The sequence below is a fragment of the Babylonia areolata genome, chromosome 20 (assembly GCF_041734735.1).
Source record: "Babylonia areolata isolate BAREFJ2019XMU chromosome 20, ASM4173473v1, whole genome shotgun sequence".
NCBI lineage: Eukaryota > Metazoa > Mollusca > Gastropoda > Neogastropoda > Buccinidae > Babylonia > Babylonia areolata.
In genome coordinates, this window is record NC_134895.1 from 28,209,831 (window position 1) to 28,231,394 (window position 21,564).

Here is a 21,564-nt window from a genome sequence, read left to right on the forward strand (position 1 = left end):
TTTATAATAACAAATACAGAACACATTTTAACAATTAGTTGGGTTTTTTTTAAGTGTATCACAAGTGAGTGCCTTGCCTCTCTTGTTTAACAGTTGATCACAAAATCACTCACTCATAGATAGGAGTTCACCAGCAGACAATTCTTCAGTTGACAGTGATGACATGACTTGCCAGCAGTGATCTCAGAATTATTCACTGGTGTACAGGCAGGCATATAAAATACCATTAGGCTGAAAAAAAAGTTGAACTATTAGTAATACTATTACCGGTAGTATTTACTGTTGACACAACCCTATACTTATTTACCTCAAAACAACACACACACTGACACAGACAGACAGACAGATACACACACACACACGCACGCACGCACGCACGCACACACGCACACCAACCTGATAACACACACGTAAAATATCCATTGAGGCAAATTCTGTGAAACTGAAAACTGTTCATACTGTCATGCCCTTGTACCTCCTCATGCTCAGTTATATGTAATGGTTAAACTGTGAAGGGACCGTGTGTGTGTGTGTGTGTGTGTGTGTGTGTGTGTGTGTGACATACTGTGTGAGTGTGTGACACATTGTGTGTGTGACACACATTGTGTGTGTGTGTGTGTGTGTCTGGGTGTGTGAGTGACATGTATGCACATTGTGTGTGTGTGTGTGTGTGTGTGTGATTTTCGTTTAATTTACACTCTTAATTTCCTGAGATTCACTTTATTCTTTTAATTAGTTTTGTTACACATGTCAAACAGTGTAACAAAGCGCAGTGTGATAAGCGCAGAGAACTGAAGAGTCAGAAGCAGAGTGCAGAAGGGGCAAGAAAGTATAAAGAAGCAACTAAAAAGGTGAAGAAAGGAATGAAAGATGCTATGGAAAACTGGATAGATGAGAAATGTGAGGAGATAGAAACCAGCTTGGAAAGAAACGACTGTAAGAAGGCCTATCAACTGGTAAAAGACCTAACTGCAACAAAATCAACAAGAACCTCCACCATACAAGATAAAGCGGGAAAGTGCTTGACAGAAGAGGAGGACATAATGAACAGATGGACGGAATACTGTGATGAGTTATACTCCCATAGAGCAACTGGAGATTCTGAAGTGCTGAATGTCCCACCGTCATCTGAAACAGCCTCATGTAGTTTACTGAGAGAGGAAGTTGTAAAAGCAGTCTTATCTCTAAAATTGGGAAAATCTGCAGGTGTTGATAATGTCCCAGCTGAAATGGTGCAAGCAGGAGGTGATCCATGTATAGACATACTCCATCGAATCTGCAACAAGATCTGGCAGACTGGAGTATGGCCAAAAGCGTGGACACAATCCCTTATAATAACACTTCCTAAAAAAGGCAACCTCCAACAATGCCAGAACTACCGCACCATTAGTCTCATCAGTCACCCAAGCAAAGTGATGCTGAAGATCTTACTGAACAGGCTTAAACCACAGGCTGAAAGAATCATCGCAGAAGAACAAGCTGGATTCAGACCTGGACGCAGTACAACAGAGCAGATCGTCAACATCAGACTCATAATGGAAAAATATCTCCAGCATCAACAGAACCTCTATCATGTCTTTATCGATTTTAAGAAAGCATTCGACAGAGTTTGGCATGCTGCACTGTGGGCAACTATGAATCTCTACAACATCAATGCCAACCTAATCAGAGTCGTACAGAGCCTCTATGAGAATGCAACAAGTGCAGTGTTTCACAACAACAACATAGGTGATTGGTTTCGGACGACGGTCGGTGTGCGCCAGGGCTGCCTGCTCTCCCCTACTTTCTTTAATCTATTTCTTGAGAGAATCATGGAAGAAGCACTAGAAGAACATGTAGGAACAGTGAGCATTGGAGGGCGAACAATCACAAACTTGCGCTTCGCTGATGATATTGACGGATTAGCTGGTCACGAGCAAGAGCTAACAGACTTAGTGAACCGCTTAGAAGAAAAATCAACAAAATTTGGTATGGAAATCAGTGGGGAAAAAACAAAAGTGATGACAAACAGCAACTTCACATCAGAAATCAAAATCAAAGACCAGAAACTTGAAAGTGTTCAAAGATTCAAATATTTGGGATCTATCGTGACAGACGAGGGATCAAAACCAGAAATACTGTCAAGAATTGCCCAGACCACAGCCGCAATGACCAAGCTCAAACCCATCTGGAGAAACAGAAAAATCGCCATCAGTTCCAAAATCAGACTGATGCGTTCTCTGGTCATGTCAATCTTTTTGTATGCATGTGAATCATGGACCCTCACAGCGGACTTAGAGAGAAGAATAAGAGCTGTAGAAATGAGGTGCTTCCGAAGACTCTTAGGCATCTCATACAAAGACCACATCACGAATGAAGAAGTCAAGAGACGCATCCGCAATGAAATCGGGCCCTATACTGACCTTCAAACACTCGCCAGACAACGAAAACTGAAGTGGTTTGGTCATGTCACACGCTCCTCTGGTCTTGCTAAAACAATCTTACAAGGCACAGTGAGGGGAGGAAGAAGAAGAGGCAGACAAAGGAAGAGATGGGAGGACAACATCCGAGAGTGGACAGGCATGGAGCTGAGAGACACCCTGAGAGCGGCCGAGAGACGCGAGGACTGGAGAAAGGTGGTTGACAAAGCTTCAAAGGCGCCCCAAAGGATTCGGAATCTGAGGGATCGGTGACGGTGACGGACACATGTCAAACAGTGAATTTTTGTACCAATGTGCAGATAATAAATCAGTCTTGAGTCAATCATTGTTAAATAGATTATTATCAGTTGATCATACCATCATTACATTTTAATATTTGTCAATGCGGGTAAAATCTGAATGCTTTCCTTCAGACACTTCAGCTATATCCAGTCCCCCAGTCATTTTGTTTGCATTTTCCTCTCACTTCAGTGCAGCAAGTCAGTTTCACTCGTTTCATTGTCAGTCACACTACTGATGGCACCTGGTGCATGTTGATTTCGGCAATTACAGGTGAGGGCTTCCAACATTTCTGTATCTAGTGCAAATGTTGATTCTTCATCTTCATCAAAATTAATATTATTCTTGCTGAAAGCTGAACGACAATCCTGCATCGTCTGCTTTCGAAATCAGCATCGCCTTCGTATTCACTGAGAACAATTTCATGACCATCAGCCTAGTTGGAATGGTCAGTTCCAGGGTACTGGGTTAGAAACTCACAAATGTCGTCCTATTCACTTAATGGCAAAATGTTTGCAACGCAAATGTATCTTGTCAGGAAATTGCTAAGTCTGTTGAAACGTGTGCTTCCATTCACTGTGACCATGTTTTTTTTTAAGCTAGTGTGCTGAATGGATGGTTTTGTCACGTGGTGTCTCTTGGCCAATGAATGAGGTGGTTTTCCTTTATAGGAACACATTGTTTACGTTGTGTGTCCTTATTCTGAAAGTGACCATTGCCTCGTAGTTTAAAACTTAACCAATGAGAAGAACATAGACTGAAAGATACAGACTTGACCTTTAAAACGATGTATGATTCGACCGGTTGATTCCAAGAGATTAGGGAGGACAAGCTTGTCAAAGTTGATCGATTTTGCAAATTCATAGGCGATCAGAATGATGGGTTAGGTATTTTAAGCACACTTTTAAGGCAAAAGAAGACACAATTATGCCTAGATACTTCAATATGAAATAAAAGAAAGCCTGAAGTTTACTATGAAGTCAAAATCTGAAAATCGAACCTGACCCCCACCCACCTAAAATCATCGCTGGCGGCAAAGTTGGTCAGGTGCAAAGTGACTGACAAGATTAAATTAGAAAAAAGCATGCATAATGCTATGTTTTTGACCTGTTGACAATGTGTACTAGTGGTTTTAGATCTGACAACTTGATGACTGTGTTCAGATTCCAGCAAAAAGTACCTATTGGAAAGTCGCAAGGAGCAGTACAGACATGCTGCCTTAGCTGCAAAAAGGAGTGGGGATATGCCTACAGCTGCAAAGTACGCCAAAATTGCAAAGGTTTGTACCATCAGTTGTCTTTTCAATTTGTCGTTTCAGGGATATAGAAAGGTTTTAAGATGTTAACCATGATGATGCTTGCATAAAAAAAAGACATCATAGACATTCTTTATATAACTTTTGTTGTGTCTCATAGGTATTTGGAAAGTTTGTGATGAATGAAACATACAGGGATGAGACCTATGCAGAAATGGGGAAATGTGCTTTTTCATTTTATTGGGGAAAAAAAAGAATTGAAAAGGAAAAAACTGCATGTCTGTCAGCTACTTCTTTCACTGCCATATGTGACTTTAATTAAACATTGCAATTTACTGTATCAGACCAGTTATTCCTGGACACTTTGATAATGAAAATAAGAACAAGAGAGGCAAGGTCTTCAAGACTCACTTGTGATACACTTTAAAAAAATCTAATCATTAAAATGTGTTCTGTGTTTGTTATTATAAAGCTTCGGGTTAAAAAAAAAAGAAAAAAAAGTCGTAACGGCAGATTCGAACTCCGCGTGTTTGGGTGAGAAGAAACTGTCTTACCCATTACACTATCAGGGCTTCTTAGCTGTTGTACAAAAATATAGCATTTAAACATGCTTTTTTAAATAGTCCATCAGCCAGCAGGTTAATTGGTACCACTCATAGTGGCAAGTGTTATCATATATTTTTTTAATCGTCTATATCCCTTGATGTCAGAAAATCATGATAATGTTGTGAACATGGCAGCTTTCTGCCTGTTATCACGTGATTTCTAACCCCACCCTACTGTGTCAAGAACGCGCACCGTGATCAAGCTCTGTTCTCCAAGAGCCTAAACCATTGAAGATAGAAAAACCATTATTGAACAAAAAAGATGTATAATAGCATGTTAAACAACTTTTGTTCTTATAACTATATCAAATTATTATTTGTTCATGAAATGTAGTGGCGTTTTGTGGATTTCATGACATATTCACACAAAATTCGGCATGTCGTCTTTTGTCAAAGCTAAATCGTTAGATATAGGAAGACACTTAATGAAGCAAAACAAAGCGCATGGGACTTGTGAACAACTTTTATTCTCATAATACTATCAAAATGTTGTTCGTTTTGGAAAAGTAATCAATTTTGTGAGTGTCGTCAAAGATTACGCAACACGACAAAATTCTCAGTTTGTTCTGCTCTGCCTAAATGGTTGCAAAGAAAAAAGTACTACTAAACAAGAAGATGTAGAATAGCACGCAAAACAACTTTTGTTCTTATACATTTATCAAAATATTATTTCGTTCATGAAATGTAGTGCCGTTTTGAGGATTTTGTGACAAAATTCACACAAAATGCGGCACTTCGTCTTTTGTAAAGGCTACCTGGTAAGATATAGGAAGATATATTTAGAAGTAAAACGAAGCGCAAGGGACTTGTGAACAACTTTTATTCTCATAAAACTATAAAAATGTTAATCGTTTCGGAAAAATCATGGCTTTTGTGAGTTTCATCAAAAATTACGCAGCACGACAAAATGCTCAGTTTGTCCAAGTTGGTGTAATGCTCTGCCTAAATGGTTGTAGATGTAAATATACAGGTAACTGCTAAACAACCAGATGTAGAATAACACGCTAAAGAAAATTTGAGCAGAAATAGATGAAAGTCAAAGTCAAAGATATTGCATTTTGACCATGGGCACACATGCAAACTGGGGGAGGGGCAAAACAGAGACAATATTTGAAGAGCTAAATCTGTTAAAGGTAAATCAAACGGCAACATTTGTTTTTATCATTTGATATGTGAAATTATCACACATTCTTATGATATAGGGATTAACATAAAGAAAGTAAAATCTATATTTTTCCTGTGTTTGTGTCTGTTTCAGACGGCGTCAGAGGGCAGTACTGACCACCAGAAGTACTTCTGATTGATAAGGATCCAGTACCATCATGGCAGAAGCTCCGCCTGAAGGAAGACCTGGATTAAAGTCTTCAGCTGACCAGTGTATCATCCACCAACAGACTTACAAATGTGATGAAAATGAGTCTGATTTCTCCAAATTCATTCCAGTCATGGGAAACTTTGCTGGAAGCGGCTAAAATAGGGAATCATGCACCTGTGCTGGATGCTGCCAAGACGGTAGTTGGTATGGAAGTACCAAAAATAAAATGCCATAGGTACTGCAGAACTGTCTTCACTATGAAACATACTTTGAACAGCCTGAAAAGAAAAGCAGAGGAACCAGTTCAACCACGTGAGGAAGCTTTGCAGACAAAGCGGCAAAATCGAGGACCATCTTCTACTTCAAGGGTTCTTCCAAAACAATGTATATTTTGTGAAAAGTCTTCGAAGTATTTGAAAAAATCCAACACAAGAGAACAGTTAATACAGGCAAAAGAACTTCGTGTGGATAAAACCCTACGGGACATTGCTCCTGGGAAGAATCACTCTCTTGTTGATGGAATCTGCTATCTTTTGTAGACACAGTGCTGTGTCGTTCTCTTCAAGCTGTTCATATGATACTCCATGTCCTAGTCTATTCAACGTTCTGATCAGCTCCACGTTTCAAGTAAGACTTTTCAGACCATATTACAAAAGGATGTGTTTTGGAGTCTTCAGTTGCCCATGACTTACAGCAAACACAATATCTTGATTAAACGAGTCGATGAGGATTCGATTCCTGGTTGATGGGTTCTCGTTGTTTGGATCACCAGTAATGAGTGCCAGAAGGAAGCATTTCAGATCAGCGGGTCCAACAGATTCCATTGTGTCCAAATCTGAGGGGTTGATGGGCCATGGTGACTTGTTCTGCGAATTTTTCACTGCTTGTCGAAGATGCAGAGATGCTTTATCCAACACTTTGTCAATCGATGAGCTGTCTGATTTCCACAAGGCCAGCTGTATTCTGAGAGCCTGACACATTCGGCCAGGTTCGTGGGGACTTAGAGTGACTGGCATCACTAAAATCTTTCCATTTTCATCCGGAAACATAATCAGCTCCTCACCATATCTAATCTCAAGCTTTCTACGGATGTGTCTAGTTGTGGAATCTATGACTGACATGAACATCTTCAACTTCTCAGTAAGAGACACAAGAGGAATGACGTCTGGCTGTGCCATTAGTTCTTCTTTGATGTGCTTGAAAAGCAAGGCATACGATGCATCTTCTGCATTCTGATATGTCCTTTCTTCGTCATCTGGCATTTCCTTATCAGCCTCTTTCTGAGTTGGCAGCCTGTCTTTACATGTTTCTTTAGTGAAGAATCTGTAGCATGTCTGACGGTACTGTGCCTCAGCTGCTACCATGTCTCTGCTTGTCACTGCAGTTATTTTGGTGTCACATTTTTTCACAGCAATGTCACGAAGGGTTTTATCCAAACGAAGATCTTTTGCCTGTATTAACTGTTCTCTTGTGTTGGATTTTTTTTAAATACTTCGAAGACTTTTCACAAAATATACATTGTTTTGGAAGAACCTTGAAGTAGAAGATGGTACTCGATTTTGCCGCTTTGTCTGCTAAGCTTCCTCATGTGGTTGAACTGGTTCCTCTGCTTTTCTTTTCAGGCTGTTCAAAGTATGTTTCATAGTGAAGACAGTTCTGCAGTACCTATGGCATTTTATTTTTGGTACTTCCATACCAACTACCATCTTGGCAGCATCCAGCACAGGTGCATGATTCCCTATTTTAGCCGCTTCAAGCAGTTTCCCATGATTGGAATGAATTTGAAGAAATCAGACTCATTTTCATCACATTTGTAAGTCTGTTGGTGGATGATACACTGGTCAGCTGAAGACTTTAATCCAGGTCTTCCTTCAGGCGGAGCTTCTGCCATGATGGTACTGGATCCTTATCAATCAGAAGTACTTCTGGTGGTCAGTACTGCCCTCTGATGCCGTCTGAAACAGACACAAACACAGGAAAAATATAGATTTTACTTTCTTTATGTTAATCCCTATATCATAAGAATGTGTGATAATTTCACATATCAAATGATAAAAACAAATGTTGCCGTTTGATTTACCTTTAACAGATTTAGCTCTTCAAATATTGTCTCTGTTTTGCCCCTCCCCCAGTTTGCATGTGTGCCCATGGTCAAAATGCAATATCTTTGACTTTGACTTTCATCTATTTCTGCTCAAATTTTCTTTAGCGTGTTATTCTACATCTGGTTGTTTAGCAGTTACCTGTATATTTACATCTACAACCATTTAGGCAGAGCATTACACCGACTTGGACAAACTGAGCATTTTGTCGTGCTGCGTAATTTTTGATGAAACTCACAAAAGCCATGATTTTTCCGAAACGATTAACATTTTTATAGTTTTATGAGAATAAAAGTTGTTCACAAGTCCCTTGCGCTTCGTTTTACTTCTAAATATATCTTCCTATATCTTACCAGGTAGCCTTTACAAAAGACGAAGTGCCGCATTTTGTGTGAATTTTGTCACAAAATCCTCAAAACGGCACTACATTTCATGAACGAAATAATATTTTGATAAATGTATAAGAACAAAAGTTGTTTTGCGTGTTTCTACATCTTCTTGTTTAGTAGTACTTTTTTCTTTGCAACCATTTAGGCAGAGCAGAACACACTGAGAATTTTGTCGTGTTGCGTAATCTTTGATGACACTCACAAAATTGATTACTTTTCCAAAACGATCAACATTTTGATAGTGTTATGAGAATAAAAGTTGTTCACAAGTCCCATGCGCTTCGTTTTGCTTCATTAAGTGTCTTCCTATATCTAACGATTTAGCTTTGACAAAAGACGACATGTCGAATTTTGTGTGAATATGTCATGAAATCCTCAAAACGCCACTACATTTCACAAACAAATAATAATTTGATATACTTATAAGAACAAAAGTTGTTTAACATGCTATTATACATCTTTTTTGTTCAATAATGGTTTTTCTATCTTCAATGGTTTAGGCTCTTGGAGAACAGAGCTTGATCACGGTGCGCGTTCTTGACGCGGTAGGGTGTGGTTAGAAATCACGTGATAACAGGCAGAAAGCTGCCATGTTCACAACATTATCATGATTTTCTGACATCTAGGGGCATAGACGATTAAAAAGATATATGATAACACTTGCCACTATGAGTGGTACCGACCCCCTTAATTTGAGGGGCTGGCTGAAGGACTAAAAGGGGGATAAATCGATTGCGGTATTCGCAGTGAGAAAGGTGTTTAAATCATATTATTCTGGTGTATCTTGGGCATTCAAAAAATCTTTAAGGGCAATTAAAAATTCTTTTTAAGTCCGCTGTAAAGGAGACGTGGCTATCGCTGCAATCACACTGCAACATTTAACCGTTTTCTCTGGATCTAGATAGATGTACAAATTTAGTTACACCCGGTTGACACGGTCGATTCAGTTTCTCTTTTATGTTCATTCTAGTTTTATAGTTTTAAAGTTGATATGAAAATTGAGTATTTTGTTAAACTAATAGTGGGGGGCATTAAGTCCGAAAAACAGGTGAAAGCTGCACTTCATGATAAAAACATTCTGTTTGGTTTTTCTTATTCCTTATTCATTTGTGGTTCATTTAAGCAAGGGATCCACCTCATCACTGCACTGGAAGTGGGTGTGGTCAGTGTCTAAAGTAGGTCACTGAGTTCAAAACAAATGACACTTATTTTCTCGGTTATTTCGTTTTCTTACCCAATTTCACACGTGAAAATGTCCAGAATGTGGCCTCCAAATGTTAATTATGGTATTATGTACTTGCCATGTTATGTAAATGTCTTCAGGAGTGTTTCGTGACAAAAATAATAAAGATAAAATAAAAATAGAAAATAGGTCACAGTGTCAGTGATGCTAACTGGTCGTTGTTTAATCTCAATGTGCACTGTTATGTTGCTCATACATTTTAAAGAACATGTACATATTTTTCATCTTTCTCTGGGCTACTTGTACCCTAAACAAAATATTAAAAAAAACCCAAAAAACAACAACAACAACAAACAAAATAAACAAAAAAAAAAAAAAGAAGGGGGAGGGGAAAAAAGATGTGTCTAGATCTTTGGGTGCCATTTATGATAGCAACTAAGCCTCTTTTTGAATTTCTTCTGCCATGAGTTGATATTTTGCAAAGTACTTCAGTCTCTTAAGATATGACATTGATGATACTGATATAGCAGCTCAAGAATCACCTTTGTTCCAACAATCTCATCCACCCATTTCAGTATGCCTATCGTGCTGACCACAGCACCGAAACCACTCTCCTCCACATCCTGAATAACCTACTGCTAGCATCCGACTCAGGACAGATCTCCCTTCTCACTCTTCTCGACTTGTCAGCCGCCATTGACATGATAGACCATTCAGTCCTTCTTTCCCGTCTTCATTTTACATTTGGTATCAACGGCACTGTTCTAAACTGGTTCAAATCTTATCTCACTGATCGATTCCAGTCTGTCATTGTTGATAATTTCCAGTCTGAACCCGTTAAAATTGAACATGGAGTCCCACAGGGATCTGTTTTAGGCCCAGTGCTCTTCACACTGTACACTGCTCCTCTCGCTGAAATTATCAACCGCCATAATGTCAGTCATCATTCTTATGCTGATGACACTCAACTCCAGAAGAGTGATACACCTGAAAAACTGTTGTCGCTCTTGCAAGAAACATCTAACTGCTTCCTGGATATTCAAAATTGGATGACTCTAAATAAGTTACAATTGAACGCGGACAAAACTGAAGCAATGATCATAGGAACTAAACAAAAACTCTTCCATTACAACTAATACAATCAAACTTGGCAGTACATCCATCCCTCTGTCCAGTTCAGTCAGGAACCTCGGCGTTGTCCTTGACAACACACTGTCCATGCAAACATTTATCAGTCAGACATGTCAATCCTGCTACTGTCAACTGCGGCGCATCAGTTCCATCCGGAAATATCTGTCCATTGACGCAACATCTAGACTTGTCGTTTCTCTCATTCTCTCTCGCCTTGACTACTGTAACTCTCTATTGTCCGCTTTGCCTGCTTCATCCATTCAGTCCCTTCAGCGCATACAAAATTCTGCTGCGCGACTCGTCCTCAGAAAGAAAAGATCTGAGCACATCACTCCTGTTTTGCAACATCTCCACTGGCTCCCTGTCTCACACCGAATAAAGTACAAGATCAGCACTCTATGCTACAAATGTATTCACAAATCAGACCCTTCCTATCTCTGTGGCTGCCTTCACCTCTACACTCCATCTCGCTCACTACGATCAGCTTCGGATCCACTCCACTTACGCATACCCAGATTCAAACTCTCGACTGTTGGCCGCCGTTCTTTCTCTGTCTCTGGACCTTGCAATTGGAATGAACTTCTTCTTTCGCTTCGTCAAGTCTCCACACTCAGCTCTTTCAAGTCGGGCCTTAAAACCCACCTCTTCCCAAAAATAGCCTCCCTTCCCTGCCTCTTCCTTGTCTTTAGTTTCTCCAGTTTTAGAGTTATGCATGCGTGAGAATGACTGGTGCGAAAGCGCTTAGATTTGTCTCTGCACAAGATTCAGCGCTATATAAGTACCATTATTATTATTATTATTTATTATATACTTGTAATTAAAGAAAATCAGTCGTAAATCTGTGAATGTAAGTATAATCAAGGTCGATCAGCTCTGCCAATTTCCAGAGGCACCACACGCATGTCTAAAACATTTTTGCTTGGATACGTTTTTAATTCATATTAAGCATTCACCAAAAACTGCAAACATATATGCTCAATTCGCTTGTTTTGCCTTTCTTTCAGCACTGACAGACAATATCGTACTTACTAGATTCAATGTGGAGAAGAATGATTGTAGAATAGTAAAATCCTTCTCATTTTCATAAGGGTAAAGAGTGCTTCCAAGGAAGGGTGGTGGATCTTGTCACTGATGCCTGACTGCCTTCTGTCCTGCAGTCCTTTACAGCAGTCTGATGTGGGAGGATAAGGAGAAATTTTAATATACCGTTGCGCACACTGGTGACTGTAATTTTACATTTCACTTTTTTTCTTGCCCAGGGCATACACAGGTTGGTCCAATGACTCCATGCTGCCCTGGATGCTCCACCGCAGGCTGCACGACGTCCATTACATGTTTTGTCATTGCGATTCAGTGCACATTTTCTGATAGCACGGCCAATGTTGCTAGTATGTCTGTCCAGATACTCATGACGTGCAGCATGGAAGTCTGACCAGGAAAGTGTACCAGTGGCGATCTCACGTTCATCTTCAATGACACCTTTGCAGTGACTTACTTATTTGATTTTTGCCTCTTGACTCCTTCTGGACCATAGGGATACAACAGTACTCCAGTGGACTGCTCTCTTCAGCCGGGCCTATGTCCATCCGGCTGTGCCTTCATCTCATCCTCCAAGCTTCTTTTCCAGGTCTGCTTTGGTCAGCCAGCTCACCTCTTGTGGTGTCGTCTGGAGGCTTTCGAAGGGTATTGCTATCCAGCCCCATTTCCTCTTCCTGATCTCCTCACTAATGGGCACCTGGTTGGTTCTTCTCCAGAGGCAGGCATTTGATACTGTCTCTGGTCATCTGATCATTTGAAATACGGCGCAGGCATCTATTGATGAAGGCCAGTCGTTTGCTTGTGTTCGTCTTGGTTGTTCGCCATGTTTCAGAGCCACACGAGAGGACTCCTTAACGTTGATGTTGAAGATCCTCAGTTTGGCGTGAGTGGAAAGAGATATAGAGTTCCAAATTGGCCGCAGGGTGTTGAAGGCATGCCTCGCTTTGTTGATGCGGTTCTTGATGTCTTCATCCGCCCCTCCGTCCTTGCTCACTACACTGACACCTTTGCAGTACACCAACCATTCACTTTCAGTGTTGCGCGTCTTGCTTTCAAGTCTGATGGCTGGTTTTGCACTGACGATACATGGTGGTATTTAGACATCTTTGGAGGTCAGAGCAACTGGATGCACTTTTGTGTAGGTGACAGGGGGGGGGGGGGGGGGGGGGCATTATTTCCATTCTGGCTGACACCGATTGCTGAATTAGGGGTGTGAAGTGCATAATTGCTTCTGCGTCTTCATGCTTATTCTGCATCAAATATCCCATGGAAGGTGTCTCCCGCTGTTGTCAATCTTGGGATGTGGTCAGTTTTGTCGACCGCTCCAACTATGTAAATGTTTGTCATCATTCTTGGCGGAAGAACTACACCGTCTGTTTCAAATTTTTGCTATATACTATTTGCAATATCTGTTGAAATAGACAACACACGCTTGTATGAGATCCCAAGGCCAAGGCTATGAAGGATTTCAACCAGCCCTTTCTTTCTTGTCTGACAATGAACTTTAAGGCTAGTAGATTAGGAATGATGTCTGTGTCCTGTTGCGCTGCATATGTGATGTTGCTTTTAATGTTTTTTTGCATTTATATGCAATTATCTGTGATATACTGACAACAGTTTGAATCTGGTGTGGAGTGGTTAATTCTTCAATGGAATCTGGCCCACTGGTTATCATGCTGATGGGCGCCTTTAAGGTGAAATGTATACAATTTTCCTGACATTCTGTGGATGAATTTGCCATTTAATGAACTATCTGGCTACAACAGATCACTTCTTATCAGCTCAGCGGTTTTTGCAAGATGTGAGGCTTCTGAATCATAACTGTGTGTTTCTTGATGGTGTCACCGAGGTTTTTGTCAAACATTAGGACACTTCTCTGCTTTGTAAAGTGGTAATGGGGTCTGGAAGAGCTGTGCAAAGTTTATGTTTGATACGTGATGAATGCACTTCAGTTTGCTCGATTCCTGATTGTGCCAGTCCATACGTGTATATTCTACACAACTGAGACATATCATCGTCCATGTCTTTATTTTTCTCTCGTGAGTTTGCATTTGACAGATTGTCAGCACGTCTATAGAGTTAAATGAGCATGTGTATGGTACACATCTATTGTTACCATGTCCCCTGAAGCAAATTTAACTAAAAGACTTCTATCCTGAAGCTCTTCTACACAGTTTCTCATCTTGTAATCAAGTCCTAAGTCCAGCTCCTTGCAGTATACCCTCATCACTGTTTAAAAAAATGCATTAATTTATTCGCATGAATACCAAACAGGTTTCTTGTTTTCACAGGACTAGCACTGGATTTGAAATTCTTATATATATATGCTCCCAGTCTCCTTTTAGAGGTTGCCCCTGCTTTCCTCTGTTCTACATCTCTTCTGCCACTTAGAAAAATGTAGAAACGTTGCTTCATATCCATCTCCTTCATCAAACAAAGACAGATCAACAGAATTGGGCAATGTCCTAATCTTTTAAAATCAGCAAGGGTTTCAGTAACATAGGCGTAACCAGCACATTCTCGCTTGGTTGGGCAGATCAGTTTCTTGTGATGCTGTTTGACATGGTGGTGGTGGTGGTGTGTCCATCGAGATCGATGATGACCATCGTTGTCATCCAGATGGGGGATGGGGGGAGGATGGTGGTGGGGTGGGGGGAAGGATGCTCATGAATCTATCTGTGAGTGCGCAGATGGCTGAATAGTCCAATCTGCGCACGAAATGTTCGCTGACAGTTGGGGCAGACAATGACAGGCATATCATTGTCAGGGAGCTTGTTTGCCCGTGACTTTCTGGCCTGCCTCTTCTCAACAGCTGCAGCAGTCCTGTTGGCCTCGCACAACCTGGCGCCTTTGTGCACAGCAGCGCGCCATTTGTCACGGTCCACTGCAGATTCCTCCCAGGAGTCAGGGTTGATATCAAACGCTTTCAGAGAGACTTTCAGAGTATCTCTGAAGCGCTTCTTCTGACCTCCGTGTGATCTCTTCCCTTGTTGCAGCTCGCCATAGAAGAGCCTTTTGGGCAGCCGATGGTCTGGCATGCGCGCCACGTGTCCAGCCCAGCGAAGCTGGGACTGCATCAGGATGGTGAAGATGCTGGGAAGGGTGGCTTTTGCGAGCACCTCTGTGTCAGGGGTCTTGTCTTGCCACTTGATGTTCAGTAGCTTCCTGAGGCATGTTGTGTGGAAGTGGTTCAGCTTCTTGGCATGTCGTTGGTACACTGTCCAAGTTTCGCAGGCGTACAGTAGTGTGGGGAGAACTACTGCTCTGTAGACCTTTAGCTTGGTCTCAAGACTAATGCCTCTTCTGTTCCAGACATTTGCATTGAGTCTACCAAAAGCTGCGCTTACTCTTGCAATCCTGACGTTCACTTCATCGTCGATTGTCACATTTCGTGACAGTGTGCTGCCAAGGTATGTGAACCGCTCCACCGCACTGAGTCTCTGACCGTTGACTGTGATGTTGGGCTCAACGTAGGGTTTCCCTGGGGCTGGCTGATGGAGAACTTCAGTTTTCCTCGTGCTGATGGTAAGGCCGAAGTTCCTGCTGGCAGTGGCAAACTTGTCGACGCTGAGTTGCATGTCAGCTTCAGATCCAGCGTTGAGGGCACAATCATCAGCAAACAAAAAGTCTCTGATGATGTCTGTCATGACCTTCGTTTTTGCTTGAAGCCTTCTGAGGTTAAACAGCTTGCCATCTGTTCGGTACTTTAGGCCGATTCCAACATCGCCATCTCTGAAGGCATCAGTAAGCATTGCAGAGAACATGAGGCTGAACAGCGTTGGAGCCAGGACGCAGCCTTGCTTGACACCATTTGTGACAGCAAAAGGAGCAGATGTTTCACCATTGTCCTGGACTCGAGCCTGCATGCCTTCATGGAATTGGCTGACCAAGGAAATAAATTTCCGAGGGCATCCGTACTTGGCCATGATCTTCCACAGTCCCTCTCTACTCACGGTGTCGAAGGCCTTAGTGAGGTCGACATAGGTGGAGAACAGATCAGCATTTTGCTCCTGACATTTCTCTTGCAGCTGCCTTGCAGCAAACACCATGTCAGTGGTTCCGCGCTCTTTCCGGAATCCACATTGGCTCTCAGGCAAATAACCTTGGTCAAGGTGTGCTGTGAGGCGGTTAAGTAGGATCCTGGCAAGTATCTTGCCTGCGATGGAGAGCAAGGAAATGCCCCGATGGTTATCACAGGCTTGCCGGTTCCCCTTTCGCTTGTACAAGTGAATGATAGATGCATCTTTGAAATCCTGGGGGATCGTCTCTTCTTTCCACATGAGTGAGTACAGCTGATGAAGCTTCTCAGTCAGCACAGTGCCTCCATCCTTGTAGACCTCTGCTGGTATGGAGTCTGAGCCAGGTGCTTTGCCACTGGATAGCAGACGGATTGCTTTCTGGGTCTCAAGAAGTGTTGGCGGATCGTCCAGTGCTTCGTTGGTGGGGACTTGTGGGAGACGGTCTATGGCTTCATCATTTATGGAGGAAGGGCGATTTAAGACACTGTTGAAGTGCTCAGCCCATCGTTCGAGAATGTTCTCCTTCTCGGTGATCAAGGTATTCCCATCTGCACTGAGGAGGGGGGATGATCCTGAGGATGTGGGGCCGTAGACTTCTTTTAAGGCATCATAGAACCTCTTCATATCGTGCCTGTCAGCATATCCCTGGATCTCATCAGCTTTGTCACTCAGCCACTTATCCTGCATCTGGCGTAACTTTTGCTGAACAGTCCTGCGGATGTCATTGTATGCATCCTTTTTTGATGTGGACTTTGGGTTGCTCAGGTGGGCTTGATGCAGACGGCGTTTCTCATCCAGAAGCTGCTTGATTTCATCACAGTTTTCATCAAACCAGTCTTTGTGCTTTCTGGTCATGGGTCCCAGGGTCTCTGAAGCTGTACTATAGATCAGCTCATGCAGGGTCCTCCAGTCAGACTCCACATTCTGGTTGTCCAGAGAGGCGGATTCCAGACGATCTTCCAGCAGCTCCACAAATGACTGTTTGATGGTGATGCTTTTCAGCTTAGCGATGTTGAGCCGTTTTGGAGCCTTCTGGCCTTGGGGGCGTCTCTTGGGTTGGATTCGAATATTCAGCTTCGAGACTACAAGGCGATGGTCTGTCCAACACTCGGCGCCGCACATGGTCTTTGTTACACGTACATCTTGCCTATCCCTTTTCCTGACGATGACATAATCGATGAGATGCCAATGCTTTGAGCGAGGGTGCATCCATGACGTCCTGTTACGGGTAGGGAGGCAGAAAACTGTGTTGGTTATCAGCAGTTCGTGCTCTGCACAGGTCTGAAGCAAAAGCAATCCATTTGGGTTGCAGTGGCCCACACCGTGCTTTCCAATCACTCCATCCCAGGAGATGTAGTCAGAGCCAACTCTAGCATTGAAGTCCCCAAGAATGATGAGCTTGTCTGCTTTAGGGATGGCAGCAATGACAGAGTGAAGGTCCTCGTAGAACTTCGCCTTCACTTCATCCGGGTTGGTCATGGTTGGGGCGTAGGCACTGACAATGGTGAGGTGCTTCTGGCCAGATGCCAGTGGGAGTTTCATGGTCATAAGCCTATCGTTGACTCCCTTTGGGATTCCAGCTAGCTTGCTGACAAGTGCTGTTTTTACTGCAAAACCAACGCCAGCCTCACGTCGCTCTTCGCTTCCTCGTCCACTCCAGAAGAAGGTGTAACCAGATCCCCGTTCACAGAGCTCGCCTTCGCCTGCAAGCCGAGTCTCACTCAAGGCTGCGATGTCGATGTTGTATCTGGCGAGTTCGGATGCAACTAGTGCTGTTCTCCTTTGGGGTCTGTCCGCGTTATCTCTGTCCAGGAGAGTCCTTATGTTCCAAGCACCAATGGTGAGAGGAACGATCCTTGTTTTTTTATTTTCTTTCTCTTTGTTTCGACCGCTGATGTAGGGTCCCCGCCAGCCGCGGTATGCTGGCCAGGGTGATATGGAGCAGGCAATTTTTAGGGCACCTTTTCTAGCCCCTTCCTCATGCCAGGGAGGTGAGCAGTGCATTCCTAAAGAGGGCTGCTCAGACGCTCAGACGGCTGCCGAGCTCCATCGCTGCTCCTGTCGACGAAGAACGACCCTATGGCCTGAGCCGCCTGCGTGCAGGTCTGCGGCTGCGACTGCCAGTGTACCCACACCTGTCGTTTCGTCGCTCGCCTGTCGCCACAGGACTTGGGGGTGATGAAATGATGAAGGATGAAAGGTCATTTTGGATGACTGATGACTTGCGCGATGAGTTTGTTTAAAGTGAAGAGGAGTTGCACAACGTCGACCTCACTCTCTCGTCCGGGTCCACCAATTTCCAGTGGCAAGACTAAGTCGAGACGACTGGATGATGAGCACGGATGCAGTGGATGACCAAGATATCCTTTCGGTGTCTCATCTTGCTCTCTGCACTCCACAGTGCGATGCTGTAACCGCCTTCCTCTCCGTTGAACCGATAGGTTTCTTCCGCAGATTCTGCCGGATCCAGACTTCGCATACATGGGTAGACACACCCCGGGGACCAACTGCGTGTGGCATGCACACAGCACAGTGGAACTAGATGGCCATCGGTGGCTCTCCTGAGCCGACGCCCTTTTATGGATCTCCATAAGGGTGTCTAGCCACCCGCCTCACCAGTCCCAGAAGGGAGCGGTGGAAGTGCCGGTTTTGTCGTCGGCAACCCGACCCTGAACAGGTTGTACTGGATTTCAGGTTACCAGTAGCAGATCTAATGACCTACTTCCTTACAGAATATGCAGTCTACAGGGTTGTCAATAGCTACCATTAAGTCCGTAAATTAATTAGCTTATTTTGTCTTGTACAAACCAAACAATCTCTTTTTAATTTTCTTCTCTCTCTCTCTTTCTCTCTGTGTCATTCTTTCTTTCGTTATTTATTCATTTATCTATTTATTAATTTATTTATTCACTCATTTTGTAAACTGTACAGTTACAGTTATATAATACTTTCATCTAAAAATTAAACGCAATAGCAATACCCTATTGTTGATTACCACACTTCAATAGCAGATTTTTTTTTAATTTAAAAAGAAAGAAAGAAAAAGGCATAACACTTTCGTTTTAAAAATCTAACTTTTGTCGCTAAGGATTGCCGTACTTCAGTTTCTGGTCTGCCATGGGCGATGAGAACAACCAAACCAGCGCAGTGCGCGCTAAGCGCCAGTCTCTGAAATAGGGAATGTGCTGACAGCTGCGGGTCAGGCCGGGGTCACGCCACATCCCGCCTTGCTAAATACTATGGTGTCCCATTCGCGTGTCAGTGGTATAAATGGTCTTCGTAATTAATTTTAATTAATTTTTACGCTTGCCACAAGCCACTGGAAAAGTGGATCCCTCGCTTAATGGGTTCATTAGGACTTATTGTACATGTATGTCAATTATTATGTTTTTATCACAAAGTGCAGGATTTATATTTAATGCCCCCTACTATAATAACATGTAGAGCCAAGTACAAGTACTTCTAAACGTCGTATGAAGTGAAAAGGACTTCATTTAAAAAAAATTTTTACGTTTCATTATTTCAAGGGTATTAATTCTCATGGTTTATTATTTTTAACTTTGAATTCCAACTGATTCTGTGGATATTTTTATGGCAGTTTGGGGCATAATCCAGGAAGTGATGAGGCGTTCACAAATCTTTCTCTGAATAAATATTTAACGGTCTCCTTCTCCAACTTTCCATCACATGTTATTGTGTATTGTCGATTGAATATAGGATTGAACTGGCAGGTCAACAACTTGAAACAAAATGGCGTTATTCGCGTTCGCGAAGAATATGAGCACGCGCTTTAAATGTGTATAAATATGTGTACGCAATTGATTTTTGCCCATGACCTTCAGGGCTCAGCCAATAGATCTATAAAGTCCACTCGTCGTATTGATTTTAGTATTTAAAGAAAAAGACCATTTGGGCGAATGAACATAGTGAAAGCCCTGTCTCATGGCCTGGCTTCGCTGACGAAGATCTAGGAAGGGCGTTGTCCACGTCTGATGCAGGCACGCTCATGGCTGACAAGGCCAATGCGGGAAAAGCAGAGTCGGCCGCAGCGGTTGCAAGGGAAAGTCTGGTCTGGGTTCGCGGCTGCAGCGTCGTGGTTCTTCCTCCTTCTGCGTTTGTCCTCAAGGCTGGCCCTGAGGTTGTTTTCGAAGGAGGAGACAGCTTGGTGGATGGTGCGTCGCCAGGTCTCTCGATCAGCGGCTACTGCGGACCACTGGTGATGGTCAATGTGACAGGCACCGAGAGCTTTCTTCAAGGAGTCTTTGTATCTCTTCTTGGGTGCTCCTCTGTCACGGTGGCCAGTGGACAGTTCGCCATACAGCGCGATCTTGGGCAAGCGGTGGTCCTCCATCCTGGACACGTGCCCTGCCCAACATAGCTGGGTCTTTAGCAGCACTGCCTCGATGCTGATAGTCTTTGCCTGTTCCAGGACCTCGACATTTGTGATGTAGTCACTCCAGTGTACATTGAGAGTAAAACACACAAGCTTTTTATGTACTGAGTATAATTTCAAAATGTAATGTTTAAGATGAGAAAGATCAGTTTAAAGCAAATTAAGCCCCGTAGCATTAATTACAGATTAATTTCCCTTTTTTACTATCTGCACCAAAGACATGCACCAGAAATATAACTTCCATGCTTAGCAAAAGAAGTTCCTGTTTGAACAAAAAATGATAAAAATGACTGCTCTTGTTGCTGTGTCAGAATATCAGATCAAAGTGCCAAGTTTAGAGAATAAAAAAATATAGATATAACAGTAAATTCAGTTTGCATATAATTTGGCTTCTTTTTTTATTTGTTTGTGCCCATCCCAGAGGTGCAATATTGTTACAAGACGACTGGAAAGAACTGAATTTTTCCTATTTTATGCCAGATTTGGTGTCAACTGACAAAGTATTTGCAGAGAAAATGGCAATGTTACAGTTTACCAGGGACACACAGACACAGACACACACACACACACACACACACACACACACACACAGACAACCTAACACCAGGTTAAAATATAGACTCACTTTGTTTACACAAGTGAGTCAAAAACAAAAAATCAATGGAGTATAGTTCTATAGTTCTATAAGGGGAAAAAAAAAGTATGCACAAATGGAAATACAGCTTGAAGAAGAAATTATGCTCTTGGAAAGTAACAGTTGTGGAGCAGAGGAAGAGTTATAGCAAATACAACAAAAGAATGATAGTTTAATTGTATTTAGAAAAAAAAAAACACACACAAAAAAAACCACAAGGAATATTGATCAGAAATAAAGCTAGATGTTGGCCTGCAGAACTTGCAAAATTTGTGAGAAAAAGAATATAAAAGGCATTACGATTTCAGAGATAGAATGTAAAATTAGCCAGTATGCTGATGATTCGTCTTTTTTCTAGAAAGTGACAAAAAATCATAGGAAGAACTGTTTAAAGAACTAGAGGAATTTGAATCAGTTTCAAGACACAAATTATGAAAAAACATGTCATGTATGGCTGGGAAATAAATATTTACATACCTGGAGAAAATGAGGGATGACAGGTATTTTTTCGGAATGAATCTGCAGTTGACGATTATAAGTACTCCATGGTCAACAACAAAAGCATATTCAGTCATCACATACTGATACAGATCTCAGAATAAAAATCAAAAGTACCAGAATCATCCTTGGTAGCTGTAGGTATGAGTAATCCAGGTGAAAATCCAGGTGAAAATTGGTAGAAATAGACAGGAACATAACTGCAGGTAAAAACTGTTTATTGTGGTAAAAAACAACAGAAACAAATGGAAAAATCAAAACTAAATCTTTTCATATCAGTATCCCAAGAAACACAGTGTAGCA

At 42.2% G+C, this 21,564-nt stretch overlaps 1 protein-coding gene across 9 annotated transcripts in view; it reads left to right on the plus strand.

The window, feature by feature from the left end:
- The window catches only part of LOC143295370 (coiled-coil and C2 domain-containing protein 1-like), a 286,204-nt gene that overhangs the window by 80,962 nt on the left and 183,678 nt on the right, over positions 1-21,564 (plus strand). For all 9 annotated transcript variants that reach the window (XR_013057010.1, XM_076607032.1, XM_076607028.1 and 6 more), the window contains one exon: positions 3,863-3,978. Coding sequence is in view for 8 of the 9 variants with exons in the window: in XM_076607032.1 (XP_076463147.1) it covers positions 3,863-3,978 (116 nt within the window). In the remaining variant the exon portion in view is untranslated. The remainder of the gene's footprint in view (positions 1-3,862; positions 3,979-21,564) is intronic.